This window comes from Tinamus guttatus, unplaced genomic scaffold (genome assembly GCF_059628265.1).
Source record: "Tinamus guttatus ecotype Peru unplaced genomic scaffold, ASM5962826v1 Tinamus_guttatus_pri_ptg000245l, whole genome shotgun sequence".
In the NCBI taxonomy this organism is placed as follows: domain Eukaryota; kingdom Metazoa; phylum Chordata; class Aves; order Tinamiformes; family Tinamidae; genus Tinamus; species Tinamus guttatus.
Genome location: NW_028288779.1, coordinates 863,372 through 881,231, shown reverse-complemented (window position 1 = coordinate 881,231; position 17,860 = coordinate 863,372). Strand labels below are relative to the sequence as shown.

At 40.2% G+C, this 17,860-nt stretch overlaps 1 protein-coding gene across 12 annotated transcripts in view; it reads left to right on the top strand.

Moving 5' to 3' along the window:
- The window catches only part of CELF2 (CUGBP Elav-like family member 2), a 311,231-nt gene extending 295,674 nt beyond the window's left edge, over positions 1-15,557 (top strand). For 6 of the 12 annotated variants that reach the window (XM_088526296.1, XM_088526298.1, XM_088526294.1 and 3 more), the window contains 4 exons: positions 6,005-6,202; positions 7,734-7,877; positions 12,200-12,371; positions 13,744-15,557. In XM_088526296.1, coding sequence (XP_088382422.1) covers positions 6,005-6,202; positions 7,734-7,877; positions 12,200-12,327 — 470 coding nt within the window. In that variant the 3' untranslated portion in view covers positions 12,328-12,371; positions 13,744-15,557. The remainder of the gene's footprint in view (positions 1-6,004; positions 6,203-7,733; positions 7,878-12,199; positions 12,372-13,743) is intronic. The other 6 variants (XM_088526301.1, XM_088526300.1, XM_088526297.1 and 3 more) reach the window with 1 other exon arrangement.
- The last annotated feature ends 2,303 nt before the right edge of the window (positions 15,558-17,860 follow it).

Below are 17,860 nucleotides of genomic sequence, written 5' to 3'. Positions count from 1 at the left end.
AAGTGAAGATATGATTATTTTTAATCTGTGTGAAAAATAAGGGGGTCAAGTTGATCTAGTTCCACTCATGGTGCATATGCAGTTCTGGAGTCTTTAAAGTTTCTCATGGCTTCCACTGCAAAGTGAAGTCTCTTGGTTCCCTGCGAAAAGACTCCTTTTCTTGCAGGGCAAATGAAAGGTAAAAGGAAAGTCAGTAGGAATTCTGGTTATTTAGATTATAGGAGAGGCTTCTTTTCCATTTAGGGAGTCTGAGAGCAGTAGTAATACCTCCCCATACAAAGCACACTCAAAATTGCAATGATAAGAGATGCATGTCTGCTATAGAGACAGTTCTTTTCAGGTATGTTTAGGTATTATCAAATTGAGTTGAGAGCAATATACCTGCCTTAAAAGTAAAGGCAGCTCTTTGTCATTTTAATTGGCAAGTGTGAGAGAACAGTCAGTCACCTGTAATACCAGACCACGGGCATCTGTCCTATGACATCTCAAACAAACCCTGACATCTCCAGCTAAATAGATGGTGGCAGTTGTGGGAATGTTCTTCCTTGTTCTTAATCTTGGTCAAGATTTTTCTGAAAAGCAGTGATCCTCTCTATTGTGTTTCTGTTATGACGACTTCACCTTTGCCTGCAATGGAAGATATTTTTCCAGCTGCATTTTCTTTTTCTTAGCCGCTGTTGTTCCTTGCATTTCCTTCTGCAATGCAAGGAATCTCCTTGGTCATTGGCAGTCTCATGAGCCACTATAATGTACCCCCAGGAATGGATGTCCTCCTCAGTATCACTTGCTCACTCTGATGCTCTGCATGATGTCCTTTCTGTCAGTGTGGTTTGGCTGGTCACTCAGTCGTTTTGTTCTGTGATATCTGGTTGTCATTGTTGGAAGTGGGGACAGAAGGGGGTTAACGGATGTCCTTGTAGCAATGGTGACTGGTTGCATGGGGCCTTGTGTAAAACAGATCTTGCTTCTGGCAAGGACATGTGTCTTTCACATGAACAACCTCACAGTAAATATGGCTCAAGAACACAGTTTAAGAAAAGTAAGTATATTAAGTCCCCAAATGGCCAATGTCAGGTTCTTTTCATATGCTTACGTGTTATTTAAGCAAGCCACTGAAAATGGCATGCAAGGAAAGCTAATTATGTACCCTCATGAGTACTCTCAGTGATAAACCTTGTCATGAGTAAGAAATCATTAGATGTTTTTTCCCTGGTGAGCAGTCATGTTTTATAAACCATGTTTTTCATGGTTTATAAGCAGTCACAGTACCAAGAACAGAGTATGGCATGCCACAGTACTAAGCACTCAAGCACCTTAAAGCACCACAAGATAACATCCCCTCCATCAAGACTGACCAAAAATAAGTCACCTGTGAGCTCTTCACTTGTTATGGGAATGCTTGTTACACTCCTTTTAGCACTTCTCGCTAGGTTACAAGCAAAGATTTCAGATGACACATGTGCAAACTTATCCGCCCACGCAGTTTGAAGCATTAGTGATGTATTCACAACCTACTGCCAAACTCTGGCTTGTTTTAGGCCACAGTGATTTCCATGGTTTGTACCAGCAATGATTTTAGTCCCAAATCTTGTCCTTGGATTAGTTCCAAATCTTGTTCATGGATATTTTTATAGGCACAGAGAGTATATATGCCTAGAATTCCATGTTTCTATGTAAGATACATAAAATGTATGTGGGTATGTCTGACTATATATATATATGGGTATACATACATTTGTGAAAGAGGGAAACTTCCTCATATGCTGTGCTGTGGCCCCTGTTTCTCTCAGAAGGGTGACACTGATTATCAATTTCAGGCACTTGTCATGCTAATGATAGCCAAACATTGTCCAGATTATAACAAGAAACTTCCTCTGCCTATTTTAATGATGACATGAGCTTAGAGACCCTTTCTGATCCAGCTCAGACCTCTCTAGGATTCACAGATCTCGTATGCAAAGAGCCTGCTGTTTCACCGTACAATGTGGTCACAAGAAATCCAATAAAAGCACTATTTTGTCGTGAAAGTCACTGAAGTTATTGTGCAGCAAAGCTGGAACTTAGTGATGTGCTTTTAGTTGTAAGAAGATGCATAACTTTAGATGCCTGAAGGCCTTAAAGAAAATGGAGGATGGTAAGTTTAGCTGTCTCCAGGGATACAGCAACAGTTGTGCACAGCTTTGGGGATTCCCCCCTAGTGGGGTCCCCCAGGGGTCAGTCCTTGGTCCAATCCTGTTCAATTTATTCATCAATGACCTGGATGAAGGCACAGAGTGCTCCCTCAGCAAGTTTGCTGATGATACCAAACTGGGAGGAGTAGCCGATACCCCGGAGGGCTGCGCTGCCATCCAGAGGGACCTGGACAGACTGGACAACTGGGCGGTGAGAAACCTCATGCAATTCAACAAGGCCAAGTGCAAGGTCCTGCACCTGGGGAAGAATAACCCCAGACACCAGTACAGGCTGGGGACCGAGCTTGTGGAGAGCAGCTCTGCGGAGAAAGACCTGGGTGTCATGGTGGACGACAAGTTGACCATGAGGCAGCAGTGTGCCCTCGTGGCCAAGAAGGCCAATGGGATCCTGGGCTGCATTAAGAAGAGCGTCTCCAGCAGGTCGAGGGAGGTGATCCTGCCCCTCTACTCAGCCCTGGTGAGGCCGCATCTGGAGTACTGTGTCCAGTTCTGGGCTCCACAGTACAAGAGGGATGTGGAGCTGCTGGAGAGAGTCCAGCGCAGGGCTGCAAGGATGATCAGGGGCCTGGAACATCTGCCCTATGAGGAGAGGCTGAGGGAGCTGGGCCTGTTCAGCCTGGAGAAGAGAAGGCTGAGAGGGGATCTAATCAGTGTATATAAATACCTCAAGGGAGGGAGTGCAGAGGACGGGGATGGTCTCTTTTCAGTGGTGGCCACTGATAGGACTAGAGGAAATGGCCGGAAACTGAAACATCAAAAATTCCGTAGGAACTTAAGGAAAAATTTCTTAACAGTGAGGGTGACAGAGCACTGGAACAGGCTGCCCAGAGAGGTTGTGGAGTCTCCTTCTCTGGAGATCTTCAAAACCCGCTTGGACGCAGTCCTGTGCCACGTGCTTTAGGTGTCCCTGCGTATGCAGGGGGGTTGGACTAGATGATCTCTAGAGGTCCCTTCCAACCCTAAGCATTCTATGATTCTATGATTCTATGATTCACAGTTTTGTGGTGGCCCAGTCTTCCCTCAGCTGTGCTTGAAGCATCTAAACCCTTAAATAACAGAACATTATAAATGAAAAAGCTCCTTTGGGGAGATAAATTTAAATAATGTAACTAACAAAAAATATATGAATGATGATGAAAAGCGAATAAAGAGGAAGAAAAAAGTTCTTTGCAATTTAGAGAGAAGGATTTAGAGATTCAAGATATTGGACAACTATGGCGAAATGTATGTGACCCCCAGCTGTCCAGCTGGCATTTCTGCCCCAGTGTTTGCGTGTGTAAAACAGAGATAAAAGTGTTTGTGACAGATTTGAAAGTGCTTGGAAAGCACATCGAGAGACCTTTGTAGTTACTAAGCATTGTCACTTCTGTATTATATAGAATAACGCAAAAAAAAAAAAAAAAAAAAAGAAAAGTTAGAAGGCCACACATGAGAGCATCGGCTAGAATAGTTATTCCCTAGAAGTGAGCAAGGGATCAGAGTTCAATGAGGCTGTGATGCGCTGGTAGAGATGACACAGAGACACAGGGAGGTGGAAGTGCAGTCGGCCCTTGAAGATTTTGTTAAAAAAAATACAAAAAGGCAGAATAAAGCGAATGCCGGAGACTTTCTGCCGAGCTGTTTTGCTGAGAAGGGAGAGGTGCCAGTACCCTTGTGGATGCAGAGTGGTGAGCCCGGCTGTCTTTTGCTGAGCTGAAATCATGCGGTGGTAGAAGCTATTGATCATAGGCAAAAGCACCCACAGCAGCACAAAACATGTCTATCTATAGGCCAATGACTGACAAAAGATAACATGTTATCCTAATACTTTCTCCATTATCAGTTTTTGCAATGCTATAGTAAAGGAAGAGACACACACTTTTTATCCAGAGCCTTTACTTGAACCAGTGCTGTATGCACGTCCATGCAAGCAATGGCACAAACCTTAATGCAGAAACATCAGAGTGGATTAAGGTAGGGCTCAGTATTGAACTGCTGCATTATCACTATCACTTGAGCCATTGTTTTCAAAATGCCCAGACTTTTAGAAATGAGATATTCATAGATTGCATATTGGTTTCTCAGTTTTTATTTTGAAACTGGGGATGTTATGCCACAAACAGTGACTTTCTTGTGCTCTGATGCAGGGTGGTGTTCAAAGCACTGTCATCTCCTGTGGGGAAACAGCAATGTTGTAAAGTGGGGCAGAGGGGAAGGTGAAATCTTCAAAGTTCAAGACACTTTATTTAGCAAAGGCTAAGAATACCAAATCTCTGTCGAGTGTTTAGTTACACAAATTATAGCAATATCAAAAGGTGTAATTTATGCAGTAGAGTCCACTTAATTGGCACAGACTGGGGTGGAACCAGAAAGGTGCCACTTGAGCAATTGTCCTGATTATCAGAGACTCATAGGAATACACTTTTTGAATAAGAGGTGGAAGAAAACCAGTAGGTCAGCATCTTTATCCTCCTCTGTCAACGCAGGATAATTCCCGGCAGTTTGCTTTCTGTTTCTAAATTACTCATGTGGTAAGGTTGCTGCCACTCTCCTTGAGGAGGATTGTTTCCCAGTCTAATAGATCTCCTTGTTAATTCACTCTAAAGTGTCTGCTCCTAAATTTCTTCACTTTCCTCCAAATTACATATAACCCATTATTATTGCTCTGAAATTAATCTGTCTTTTTCTTTCTAATGTTGATAGCCTTTGGCTCCTTAGTGTGGCCCCACCAACCCCCTCTTTACCCATCATTTTGCCAACACAGAGGCTACACTTGATAGCCAGTACCTAAGCAATGGTCACTGGAGGTTCTGGATTTTTCCGGCAACTGATTTTCAGCACTTTGAGCAGTCTAATGAAGACCTCGTAAGCTGTTTGTGAACCGTTCGACCAAAAATAGGGAAACATGGGATGCCAGTCACACAGAAAATACAGCACAATTCTTGGACCTATTGAGCAGTGATCACTCCTGTACCATCAGTGAGAGCTGTAGGAGATAAGCAGGTCTCTGAAGTTGAGCACCTTGTCCATTGCTAAAGGGACTGTCTGCAGAAAATTCACATTTTCTGGAGTTTCTGGGGAAAAAAAAAAAAAAAGGTCATAACATTTTTCACTTTCATGTGGCTCGTTTAGGAACCACACCAAGGATTCACACTGAGGAGCCTGCCAGCCATTGCAAAACTGCCTTTGCCAGCCACACCGCTTACATGCACAAGGGATGCCATTTTTTGCATAGCTAGTGACCTCGTCTGAAGTTCCTTCTTGGGCATTCATCACAATTAAAATAATCTGCTATTTATCAGTAGAATTGCTTCAAATAATAATAATAAAAAGAAGTGGCTTTGCTTGCGGTGAGGAGGAATTCCCATAATTTTCATGAGAGCTGTTCACAAATGCAACTAATGCAATAAACCATCGTTCTCCACTAACTTTGCACCATCTGCTAATTCGTTGTGATGCTAAAGACATTGGCCAAAATGCCTAATGCCCATTTTTTGTCTAGACTCTGCTCTTTCCTGCGGCCCTGCTTGCAGGGCTGAGGGTCAAGCGATGCCCACTCTCCTGATTTCGGGCACCTGGCGCCGTGTAGGCAGGAGCCCGGGCGCTGCCCGAGGTGGGGCAGGAGGCTTTCGGAGCGCTGGGACTTGCCAGGAGCAGGCTGCATGCGAGTGGGCTTGTCCGACCGTTGCACCACCGTCGTGTCTCGGCACCTCTGGGTGAAGCGCTCGCCTGCATGCGTGGCCGTCGGCGGCGTCGCGTGGAAGCGGCGACTTTCGGAGAGCACTAATGAACAAGTGCAATTTCTTCTCTCTATTGTTGGGTTTTTTGTAAAGTTGCTCAAATGCTCTCAGGTATGGCGGCCCTGAACGGCGGACTCGGCGCCACCGGCTTGACGAACGGCACGGCCGGCACCATGGACGCGCTCACCCAGGCCTACTCAGGAATCCAGCAGTACGCGGCCGCCGCGCTGCCCACCTTGTACAGCCAGAGCTTGCTACAGCAGCAGAGCGCGGCCGGCAGCCAGAAGGAAGGTAAGCGGCCCCGACGCGCGATGAGCAACGCTTGGCCAAGTCAATGCAGTGGTTGGAGCTTCCTTCTTCATGGAGCGGATGGTCCTCAGTGAAAGACCTCATTCAGCTTCACCTTCCCTACATCTCTCCTTTCCCATTTTAACCCCCAAATTAATTCAATTTTTTGTCCTCATGATGTATTTTGCTGCTCCATCTTTGCTATCTGCAAGCAGCTGCAGATGGTCCATGGTGAAGAACCTCAGTTATACTCATCTTTCATTCCTAACATCTTTCCCATTTTAACCCCCAACTTAATTCACTTTTTTTGCCCTCACAATGTGTTTTACTGCCTCATCTTTGCCATCGACAAGTGGCTGCCACTTGTAAAAAGGCACAGGATTGTTTCTGCTTCCCTTCCAAAATACTGGCTTATTCTAGGAGGACTGCAGGCTTTCTAAGATTGCATCTGTGTTACCATTACAGCTCTTGCCAGGGATAAGCTTTGGAAATAAACCTACTGTGAGATCCTCGAGAGAAATATTTTCGTTCTCTTTTAAAGTAATATCTTGTGCTATTATGGGCTGCAATGTTTCCTAGGAAGACAAAGTTGGCATTCCCCCAGCTGGCTGTTACATATATAAAGACACTGTGGGGTTAAAATGCATATTTTTCTCTAAATTCATTACCTGATTTACTGCTAACAATTTAGACTATTTAAACTGAAAGGATTTTTTTAATCTCTTATTTTTCTCCTTATTTTGATGCTCTGCTTTTATCTTTACTGCGCTCACTTTGCCCAGTAACAACAGACTATTTGAAACCAAATTTTTTTTTGGTGTCATTGTAAAACATTTTATATATATATATATATTTTAGTTTATGAACATTCATATTAAGTGTATTTTTTTTATTTTTTAGTGTAGTGTCTCTTGGAATAGATTTTTTGTCATATGTTGTTTTTTTGGTAAAAAGTGAATAAATTTCACCGTTAGATACAGACAGCCATATTTTGTCTCTTAATATATGATTTCTGATGAACTAGTGAAGAGTTCAATTTCTCTTGCCTGATTTCCAGTTGGAAAGCTTTGTTTTGTCTCACCTTTTTCCCTCCTGTCACAGCCAACATCCTGCCCCTCTAGTTTCAATCTCTGCTGTTCAAATCTGACCCCAGCTCCTTGCGTTTCCATATGTGCTCCCAGATGGAATCAATTCCCAAAACCCCTGGGGCTGTGTAAGGCAGTTTGTGGGGTGCTGAGTGAGGGTAATACCTTGTGTACCTGCTTTCAAACCCTAATCACACCCAAAGACACTTGTGCAAATTGAAGAGAGAGGCTGCACTTTAACTTCTTTTGTAGTAGACATAGCAAGTAAACACTTTGTGAGGTAGGACGCTCTTAAGAGCTGCATTTCAACTCTGTTCTTTTGATAATCCACTTTTCTTCCTTCAAAGTCAGGAAGTGGAGTGCTTTTTTTGACCATCTCCTTCGGTGTTATGGAAAAAAATAAATTAAATTGTAATAGCTGCTTTCATACTTTCTTTGTTTTCCTAAAGGTCCAGAAGGGGCAAACCTCTTTATTTACCACCTCCCCCAGGAGTTTGGAGACCAGGACATTCTGCAGATGTTCATGCCTTTTGGAAATGTTATCTCTGCTAAAGTCTTCATTGACAAACAGACCAATCTGAGCAAGTGCTTTGGTATGTCAAATTTAATAAATAGCAAAAACACATGCATTGCACTGAAAAGGGGCCGGGCGGGGAAATTAATGACAATGTGAGAAATGTCATTCTGGCATTTCATTCCCAATGTAATGGAATTGTAATCCTCAAATGAATGGGAAGATCCAGAGACAAGCTAGTTGTAACTAAAAACTGGATATGAAAAAACAATAATAATCTTCCAGTTTGACATCTCGCATGAGTGTGTCAAGCACAGGAAACTAATTACACCCTATGTGGAGGAATGTCATTTAGTATACTATTAAGCTGCCTTATTATGAATACCTAATTATTCTCCATTGTATAGCTGAGCCACTTTAAAATGCTCCATGTTTAACCCATTACTTCTACATTGCAGGAATTTCTTTCTTTTGAAATAAGTACAAGATTGTGCAATTAGTGCTTGAGTGAGATGTACCCATAGTTCACAACCTTTTATAGACAGTTGGTGTCTAGCTACGTAGCTACAGCAGTTGCAGAAGGGTCCAGTGAATCACAAAAGACAGCACCTCGCCTTGCCATAGGGTAGGGATGAAGGTAGTCTCGTACATCTAGTGCCAAGTTTCCCAGAGGATGCTTGGAGCTGCCAGGAAATGAGATGGGAATATGATGCGTTGACATCAATCAAGTTCTAGAGTTTGTTAAATGGAGTGATGCCTTCCAAGTAACATAGGTTAGCTTGCATATCACTAGTTCTTTAAAATCTAGGTTCTCTTAAAACGTGGCTTATCTACAGAAGGATCATTCAAGAAGACCTATTGTGCTTTAAGTGGTTTAAATTTATCTAGACAGTTAGGACCAATAATGATTCATATATTTTACTAAAAGACAAGAGAAAGGGCACTGCATTGTTTTTTCAATTCTGCATGTACTTGCAGGCCCTTTCTGACAAATTCCATCTGTTCAGGCTTTTCAAAAATTGGTGATCTTTAGTTTAATATGGTCCCGTACATTTCTGCAATGGGTTAAAGCACTCCAGGGGACTGTGGCAAAGTTGAAAAGTGAAGTTGGAAGGGGATCCCCGTTGATCTGCAACCAGTTGAGTCTATATGCTGGGGTGATAAAATGATTGTTGAAGTATTCGGGAATCTTGACGAAATACCAAATCAAGCTGTGGTCATCACAGCTGCTGCCTTTTGATTAATTCTGAAAGAACATAGATGAGTTTGGGCAAGGAGCTCACTTCCAACACTTGGTTTTGGTGGGTTTCCTTGTGCTCTTTGATTACCTATGTCTTTGATTATCTGTGTCTTGATTCATCGAATACAATTATCTAACTTAGCATGAAGTATTGGGTTTTACCTGAGGGAACATTAATACCCAAAGGATAGAGGAGTCTTCTGCCTTTTTGCCATTAATCAGGTTTCACTAACATTTACATTTCTCATCCTTCCTCCTCAGATATTGTGCCACCAGTGTTCAGCTTTAAAAACAAAAAGTACTGCAGTGGCAGAAGAAATTGAGATTTTTTGATTCAGTAGATGACCACCTGGGTCATCCTGCTAATCACAGGTGAAGCCAGCATGAATCCTGCTGGTTTAACATACTGTCCTATGTATGTATCTTCTCTGCTTTAGTAGCAAGAATGGTCTATTTGTTGTGTTGGCTCCATGACCATAATAATACAGACCTTTTCCCATGGACATACTTTTCCATTAGCTCTCCTAAACTCTCGTTGATTTAGCAGTCAAAGGGTTTCACTCTTTGAACTTCTTCTTTCCTGTCATAGATCCTGGAATAACAGAAGTGAGGGTGTGTAAAAGTAAGGCAAGGGAGGGGGGACCCAGTGACATCGATGCAAAAATTACTCATGATAAAAAATAGTTATCCTGGATATAGAAGTACTTAGAACAAAGATCAGATCGTCATGACAGGGTATCATCATGACAAGTTCTTTGAAATTTGATAAGAAACATCATCCCTTCCAAATGCAGTAGTTTAAATTTCAGCCAAAAATGATGAATGGATGCAATTAGAAAAAAAAAAAAGAATAAGTAAATAAATAAATACATAAATAAAGAGAATGCCAGATTCCTCCTTAAGTCTTATAAATGGAGGTTCTCAGTAAGGGGCAAGATGCAAGGGTAGCAGGATAAGGCACAGCGTTCTGTATGTACAGACAAACTCTGGGTGAGAAAGGCCGTGCACCTGAATTTGTGTCCGAGTCAAGGAAGCTAATACAGAGATGCAGAATGAGGTGGCTTATCTCTGCCCTCTGGGAGGGAAGCATAGCCTAAGCTAATTATTCCTCTGTCATTAGTGGAGGTGTCTAAATTGCTTAGGTGAGTGGTAGGTGGAAAAAACCCTCTGAATGTGCCCACTCCCTTTCATTGACTTACAGGCGCCGCCTAAGTGACTAGGTTAGATCAGATGGTTAACTTTGAGAAACTAGTGAAGATGACAAGTGGTGATAATAGAAAACCATATAATAGAAAACCAATAGAAAACCTTTATAATAGAAAACCATTTTGAATGAACTTTAGAGAACAACGTGAAGGTCAGGAAGGCTGTAGAGGAAAAATCTGAGTTGTCAAGATAGTTAACACTGCTATGCCTTGATTGTGGAGCATCTGCCTGGAAAATGCTGCACTTCCCTTTCAGCTCATGGTAGACGTATTTTCTACCTGCAAGGAAGCCCCAGCAATAGAGGTTGAGATCTATGTGTTGATGGAGGTAGACAGAGGAGTGCAGTATTGCACTCTTGCAGCAAGTAAAGTCATGTGAATGGGCAAGATCTCCTAGAAGAAGGCAGGTGAGGAGAAAGGAGGAGAGCAGGGAAGTTCTTCAGAATATGGAAATAGGACGAAATGATTGCGAGAAGAAAGTGAGGAGGTGACGAGAGTGACCAAAACCAAGGAAGGTATGAAGTAACACTTCTTAAACCTTAAAGAGCCTAGGAATAATCAACTACAGAAGAACAGGGAGAGAGCACATGAGCAGAAAGCTTTCCGAGACTTGAGTGAGAGGTGTTTTTGAGTGGAAGGAGCAGAAGTTAGGCTGAATTGACAGAGACAACTCTTAGGTGGATAGGTTGGTGATGCTGATATAACGTGAAGAGTAGATATGTGAGGGAAGAAGAGAAGCCAAGGGGCCAAATGGCTTGGTAGGGGCTTTTATTCTTTACAATGGGGAAAGTGTATTATTTGACACCAAGCTGGAATAGGGCAGCAGTGTGAGATAAACAAAAGCCATAAAAGAAAAGTTAAAAATGATAGTAAAAAAAAATGAGGTTAAGAATCAGAAAAGGGTGAAGACACTAAGTACAAATGAAGAAGAGAAGAACAAATGAAGGTAGAAGAGAGGAGCAGAGAAGCATCCACATCAGTGCAGAAAACAGTGTGTGGGATCCGGGCTTTAACAGAGTCAAGGGACCTGTGGTAGGGAAGATTCAAGTGGAGAGACCGGGGAGCGTTTCCAAGCAGATGCACAATAGCTGCAATAGAGCAGCAATTAGAGCAGAGGCAGAGCAGTGATTAGAACAGCTTTACAGTTACAAGTGGGAAGCCCAAATATGAAAATGAATTTTGATCTTCCAGAATCAGGGAGGGTTTGATTCCATTATGAACAGAGAGTTTTTAGTCTCTGAGGGGGAAAAGGAAGATGAGTTGAGTTATCCCCTGGCAAGAGTTGTCCCCATCGTTGGTGCTCAGGGCTGAAGAGCTGGAAATCTGGAGCTCTCATCAAGCCCTGTCACTGTCTTTATGATGTTGCTTAATTTTGACATTTACACACCCCGTTAGGGAGCAGGAGGCTGCATTAATTAACATTTAATGCACCTTGAGATCTTGAATAGGAAGAAGCTGAAGAAATACTAATATTGCACTTGTCCTAGGCCAAGTCTGACGGGACGAGGGCGTCATGTCACACAGGACCAGCGCATGTGAACCAATGCTGGGAGGTGTAAAACGCTTAGGAGCATCCAAGTTGGGCTGTTGTGTCTTAAACCAGGCTTTCCTTTCAGCTTCCCATCTGCCTGGCCTAATAGCAGTTGCAAATAGGCTGGGAGGTAGGTAAATGTTACGGTGACCAGTGCAACTCTAATAAGGTCTTCAGACCAAAGGTAGGTAGATCAATCAGAGGTTGGGAAGCTGCAATGTGCCAAAGCCATCCACCTGCACTCCACAAGGAGAGGAATAGTGGATGAAGGTAAAGGGAAGAAAGGAGAACAGGAGAGGAAAGGTTTTAATCAGGGAACTAATTGCAATTGAGGGAAAGGCTGATATTAATGCAATCCAAAAGCCTTCAGAGATGTGCTCTAACGTGCGGTCTGCTTTCTCTCCCACCTCCGCTCTGTCTCGCAGGTTTTGTTAGCTATGACAATCCCGTCTCCGCACAAGCTGCCATCCAGGCTATGAACGGCTTTCAGATTGGCATGAAACGCTTGAAGGTTCAGCTGAAGCGCTCCAAAAATGACAGCAAACCTTACTGATCTTAACCCCAGATGCTTACTGCTCTTATTTTAGCTTTCTTAGGGTAAGTCCCATGAGCAAACCTGTCCTCTGCAGGGGGGTTAAGAAAGAACATATAGCCAACCTTCACCAAGAGACGGTTATTTTTACAGTTACCACTTCCATTTCCCCACTTGCCCTTATTAGACTTGGCTCCCGTTTCTTTGCCAAGTGGTTACTGAGTTGTGTTACTGTGTTTTGTTTTGCAGCATAATTTATCTCCTTTTTAACAAAAAAAAAATCTTGAAATTCAAAGCAGCACACACACACACACAAAAATGTGCAATTTAACCCTGTGAACCCTGGTGCCATTAGCACATAATAATAGTTGTTTTGTACGGATGGATCCTATTTTACCAGGGTGGCACCAGCAGTTTATAGGTTAAACAAAATGGCCTCATGCCAGTCAAAGCACTTATTTTGCAACAAAAAAATAATTGAAACAAGTCTTTCCACTACATCAACTTGTTTTTGAGAAGATTTGATATTTTTCCTTTTTTTCTTTTTTTTTTTTCGTTTCAGATCGACGTGTTGTTATATATTAGTCTGATTTTACACTGGTCGTCTTTATATTTCACTTTTTTTAAAGTTCTTGCGTTTTGTTTTGTTTTTTTTTTTGGAAAGTATTAATGTAAAAAAGATTTAGAGATCTGTTTCTAAAGCTACAGGGTTTAAAATAAAAAAAATAAAATAAAATGAGTGACAATACTTGATGTTTCTTGAGAGATAAATTTAATAATAATAATAAAAAAGAAAGCCACAGGCCTGTAAATTTTATTTGTAAAAAGCATTTCTATTTTTATACAAAATTTTTACTGCCTCAGAAATAATGGAAGTTATTTATTGCCTATTGTTAACTTATTGGATACCTAAAGAGCAGCTCTGTGCTAGCTAGATCCTTTGAAGTAGTCTCTAGAGTAATTGTGCCAAGAATGGGCGTTTTTTCACTGTTGAACCCTCCACCCTTTACAGTTCACGCTTTTATCCTCCTGTTTGTATTTGTCTTGGTTATTTTGTTCGTAGTTTCCATTACCTAGTTTAAAGTTTAGTTGTCTGATCTTTTTTTTTTCTTGTTTTCCCCAATTCCATCCCTTTACCTTGCATTTGTAGAAAGCAGTTCTTTCCTCTCTTTTCTCCCCAAAGAGGAATCCGTTCTCGCTGCTCCTTGTGCAGGCGGATTCTCTTGGGACTCCATCGTGCTCGTGTTGACAAATATTGTGAGTTTAATGCAAATTATGTGAATGGCTCCTAGACTCTACTGATTAAAAAAAAAAAAAAGAAAAGATTTGCATTCGTTTTCTCCTGCACCTATAAAAGTGACTTTATTTTTGTTATTTTCCGTTTGTGCTGCATAGATTCTGTGTAACCTTTTTTCCTCTTCCTTGTTTTTTCCCTAGACATCTCCATAGCCCATCGTTTGCCTAGCATGTCCCTGTGGCGTCTCAAAAAAAAAAAAAAAAAAAAAAAGTTCCATCGTCCCGTCATTGTTTCTGATGTCTTTCTGACCTCACATCATGTTTGGTTCTCCTACTGACTTTTGAGCTAGTCTGACCTTTTGAGATTTGCATGTGACCTCATCTAGCTATGAAATCTGGGAAGTCAATGTGAAAAACAAAAACAAAAAACACAAACCATTGCTGCAATCATGCAAGACTGAAAATTTCTTCTTAGATAAATTAATGATAGGATTAAAAAAAAAAACAACCTGTGGCAAAATATTGTTTTCTTTCTTTCCTTTTTTTTCAATTTTTTTTCCTTTCTTCTCTCTCTCTCTTTTTCCTTTGTTTTGTTGGGTTTTTTTCCAGTTTTCCTTTCATTTCATAAAAAATAAAAATAAAAAAAAAACAGACTTGAAAGTATTATACAGGGATTGGCATTCTGCCTGGTCACTGGTGACAATAGCAATATGTGTCCAGAGGCACAGAATGTTGGTTTCTAACAGACTACTTCCAAAACAGTTTGAGAAATAAAAACTGTCTGATTTTAAGTCTCTAGAGGTCTGTAATAGTTTTTACATTTTTCAGGCAGTGTAAAGTTTTTTGATAAGGCCATTTTAGGTGGCTCACTTTCTCATTAAAATATATATATAGAACCACTTTTTGTAGATTAGTATAAGAAAATATTTACCCTGTTTTAGGGCAAATGCTACCTACTTGTGTCACCTTTTGCTGAACTGACTCACAGTTAGACAATCCATGGTTTAATGCACATGAAATTACCTATATTTTATACTGTTTCAATGTACAGAAGAAAGGTTACTGTAAAATGTGTTACGTTGGTGCTTCTGTGAATTAAGTTGTGGTTTCATCATGAGTCTTATGGTCTTAAGTGTTCTATGTTTATAAAGGACGAGTTTAAAATTGGTTTACTTGAACAACAGGAACAAAAAAAACAAGATTCAAAAAAACACAAAAAAGTTGTTTGCTTAAAAAAAATACAAAAAAAAAAGGATTTCATGTGAAAAATTAAAAACTATTCCAGAATAAGTTTGTGTTGGCTTGTGACGCATTGATGTCATTTTTTTATTGTGAACAATTTAGATGTGTTTGTGTTCAGCAAAATGTGATCGGTTTTTCTTTTAAAGAAAAAAAAATCAGTGAAACTATAGTGCCAAATTCCAAAGGTACTTTCTTCCTAGAGCTTCAGTGTGTTTCTTGTGTGAAGTAATTTGATAACATGGGTATTTTATTATGTGTTTTGTATAAATCCCTAATATTTAAAGAAAAAAAAGAGGTTAAAAAGTTTGTTAACTTGCTATCCTGTGGTCTTGTTGCCTGAAATTGTTATTGTTTGTTATTTCTCTTTGATGTTTTTTGTAAAACATTGTACAAGTGCCCATGTTTCACTTTTTTAACCACTCTGCACACATCAATGCTGTGAAAGCAAACCTCACAATGTATTTTCTTCATATTGTATGGAAACCTCTAAGGTGAGAAAGTTTTGAACTTTTAACCCTTTCCACCCAGAGCTGTCTTGAGTGTTAATACCTTTTATACATTCACCATTTTGCTGTTTATTTTTATATATATATCTATATCTATAAATATATATATACTTAGTTTTTTGTGGTTTATTTAATACATGGTTGAAATCAGAACAATGCACAGGGCAGATCTGAAGGACAAAAAAAAATATTTTACTGCTGTCTAAATTTCTTCTGTATCTATAACTAAAATTATTTAAAACGGTAATTAACTTGTGGTTTTCCTTTTTAGATTTTGGGGATCTTTGTCTTTTCTTAAAAGAGCTTTTAATATGCTGCTGGAATATGCTATTCAGTATTAATAAAAGGAAAGAAAAAGAAAACAATTCTTTAATTATCTCTTGCGTGAGCCGCTCCCAGACCGGAGCGGTAAAACCCACCATTTGAAAATAAATAAATAAAAGAAATAATAAAAAAGTAAATAAATAACCCTTGATGGAAGAAGAAGAAAAAGAAGAAGAAGAAAAAAAAATTATTTTTGTAAAATTTCAAGGAATGAACTCTTTTTGCCTAAGTCAGCTGCACTAGATGTTCCCCGGGCGGCGATCTGGGCGCGCTGCAGCCCGCGCCGCTCCCCGCGGTGCCGCCTCGGGTCCCGACCCGCTTCGGGGCCCGGTGGCCGCCGCCAGCCCCCGAGCGAAGCCCCAGCCCAGGGCGTCTCCCGGCTCCTTTCCCGATTTAGCCGCTTCTTTACGTAGGGCCCTGGGATGGAAAGGACTAGCCGCTAGCGATGCAAAAAAAAAAAAATAAAAAACACAAAAAAACACAAAAAATAAAAAAACTAAAAAAAAAACCTAAAAAAACTAAAAAAAGTTTCCTTCGTATAGCACATGCACTTATAAATAAATGATCTCTACTTTTCTCACGTGTTTTTACTACTGCTGGGGCCTTCCTACACCCTTTGAGGGCTATTTTGTACTACTTGCAGCAATTTTTGCGTAGTCGAACTTTCATCTCACGTGCGTTATATTATATATATGTACATATATATATATATATAACATGAGCTCATCATTCGGATCGTTTAGACTGTTTTCCCTGATTTCTCCTCGTCCTCCCCTCCGTATCAGATCCCTGAGGTTTTTGTTCTCTTGGGGCGGCCCTGGGGTTCGCCGGCGCCGCAGGCACCGGAGCGCTTCGCCGGGAAAAGGGCCTGCCCGGAAACCAAAAATTAAAATAAAATAGTTTAAAAAGAAAAAAAAAGAAAAAAGATCCCATAATGATGAAAAAAATAAACTGCAACGTACCCCTGCGGGGAGGCAAATTACCCACCCGTTCTCTTCTTCAAAAATATTGAAAGGAAAAAGCTGCAAGGGTGCAAGGGCCTAATAAGAGAGGAAGAAACTAAAAAAAATAAAAGCAAATAAATAAAACAAGGGAAATTGCTTTACAAAATTCTAATCAAAAGCCTAGACTAGTTGTTTTTCCTTTTTTTTTCAAGCAAATTAGCTAATTGCAATGAAATGGCAGTCCTCAAAGGAGTAACAAGTTCATCTTTCTTTCACCATAGGGGTTACAGTTCCTTGGCTTGTGCTACTCTGGAATCATTTTACTGTTTCTGTTTTTATTATCTTAAGTGCTAATTAACAAAAGGAAAAAAATATCCTGTAGTTTCATTACCTTTTTGGATAATGTCATACAAAACAAAACAACAAAAAAAAAAGCCTATGTATTTGTGTTCTTTTTGTGCTGTGGGAATTGTTGTTTGTAGATTAAGAATACTATCATTTTGTTTAGAATTACAAACTAGTTTTTAAGTATTGTCTGAGAAAAGCCAAAGTTAATGCAATCTAGTGGAAACTGTAAGACCATTTGAGTATTGTTTCTGTTTTATTGATGCATTTGGATTTTGTTGTTTGATGGAATTTGAGCCAAAAAAAAAACAGAAAAAAGAAAAAAAAGCAGGCTTTCCTATTTCTACAACTTGATTGTACTTATGCATTTTGTACCAGTGGAACTTTTTATACTGGAGATTAAAAAACAAATGGAAATTTTTGTGGCTTACTCTCGTGGGCCCCCTTGATCACGACTGATTTTCAGGTTTGATTTCTGGACAGTTGGAAGAGAGTTGGTTTTGTTTAGAGAATTAAAAACTTTGGCTTGATTTCTTTTTTTCCCTTTGCTTATATCTAGTGTTTAGATTTTTGTCTTAAAAAAAAATCAAAAAAAAAAGAACAAAAAAATACAAAAGCGGTAAGTTACACTTTTTATTCTGTATCGTGCAGTTACACAATAAGGTAATTAGAATTAGGAGTACTCGGTCACTTTGCGTGGATAAATGTATTAGTTAAAGCCGTTAGGGGTTTGCTTTTTTGCTGTTTAGATCAGAGTTTTTTCTGATTCTCCTGTCCTCATTGTGAACATAACCGTGTAGTTGAAACGAGTCAGACTTATTTTTGTAACGTATGTTATTGTGTGATGCAGTTTTTTGCTTCTGTCTCCAATATTAAACCATTTTCCTAATACTTGTCTCTCTACTTTGTGTGTCGTATCGTTGGTGGTCATTCTGTGTTGGTAATACATCTGCACAC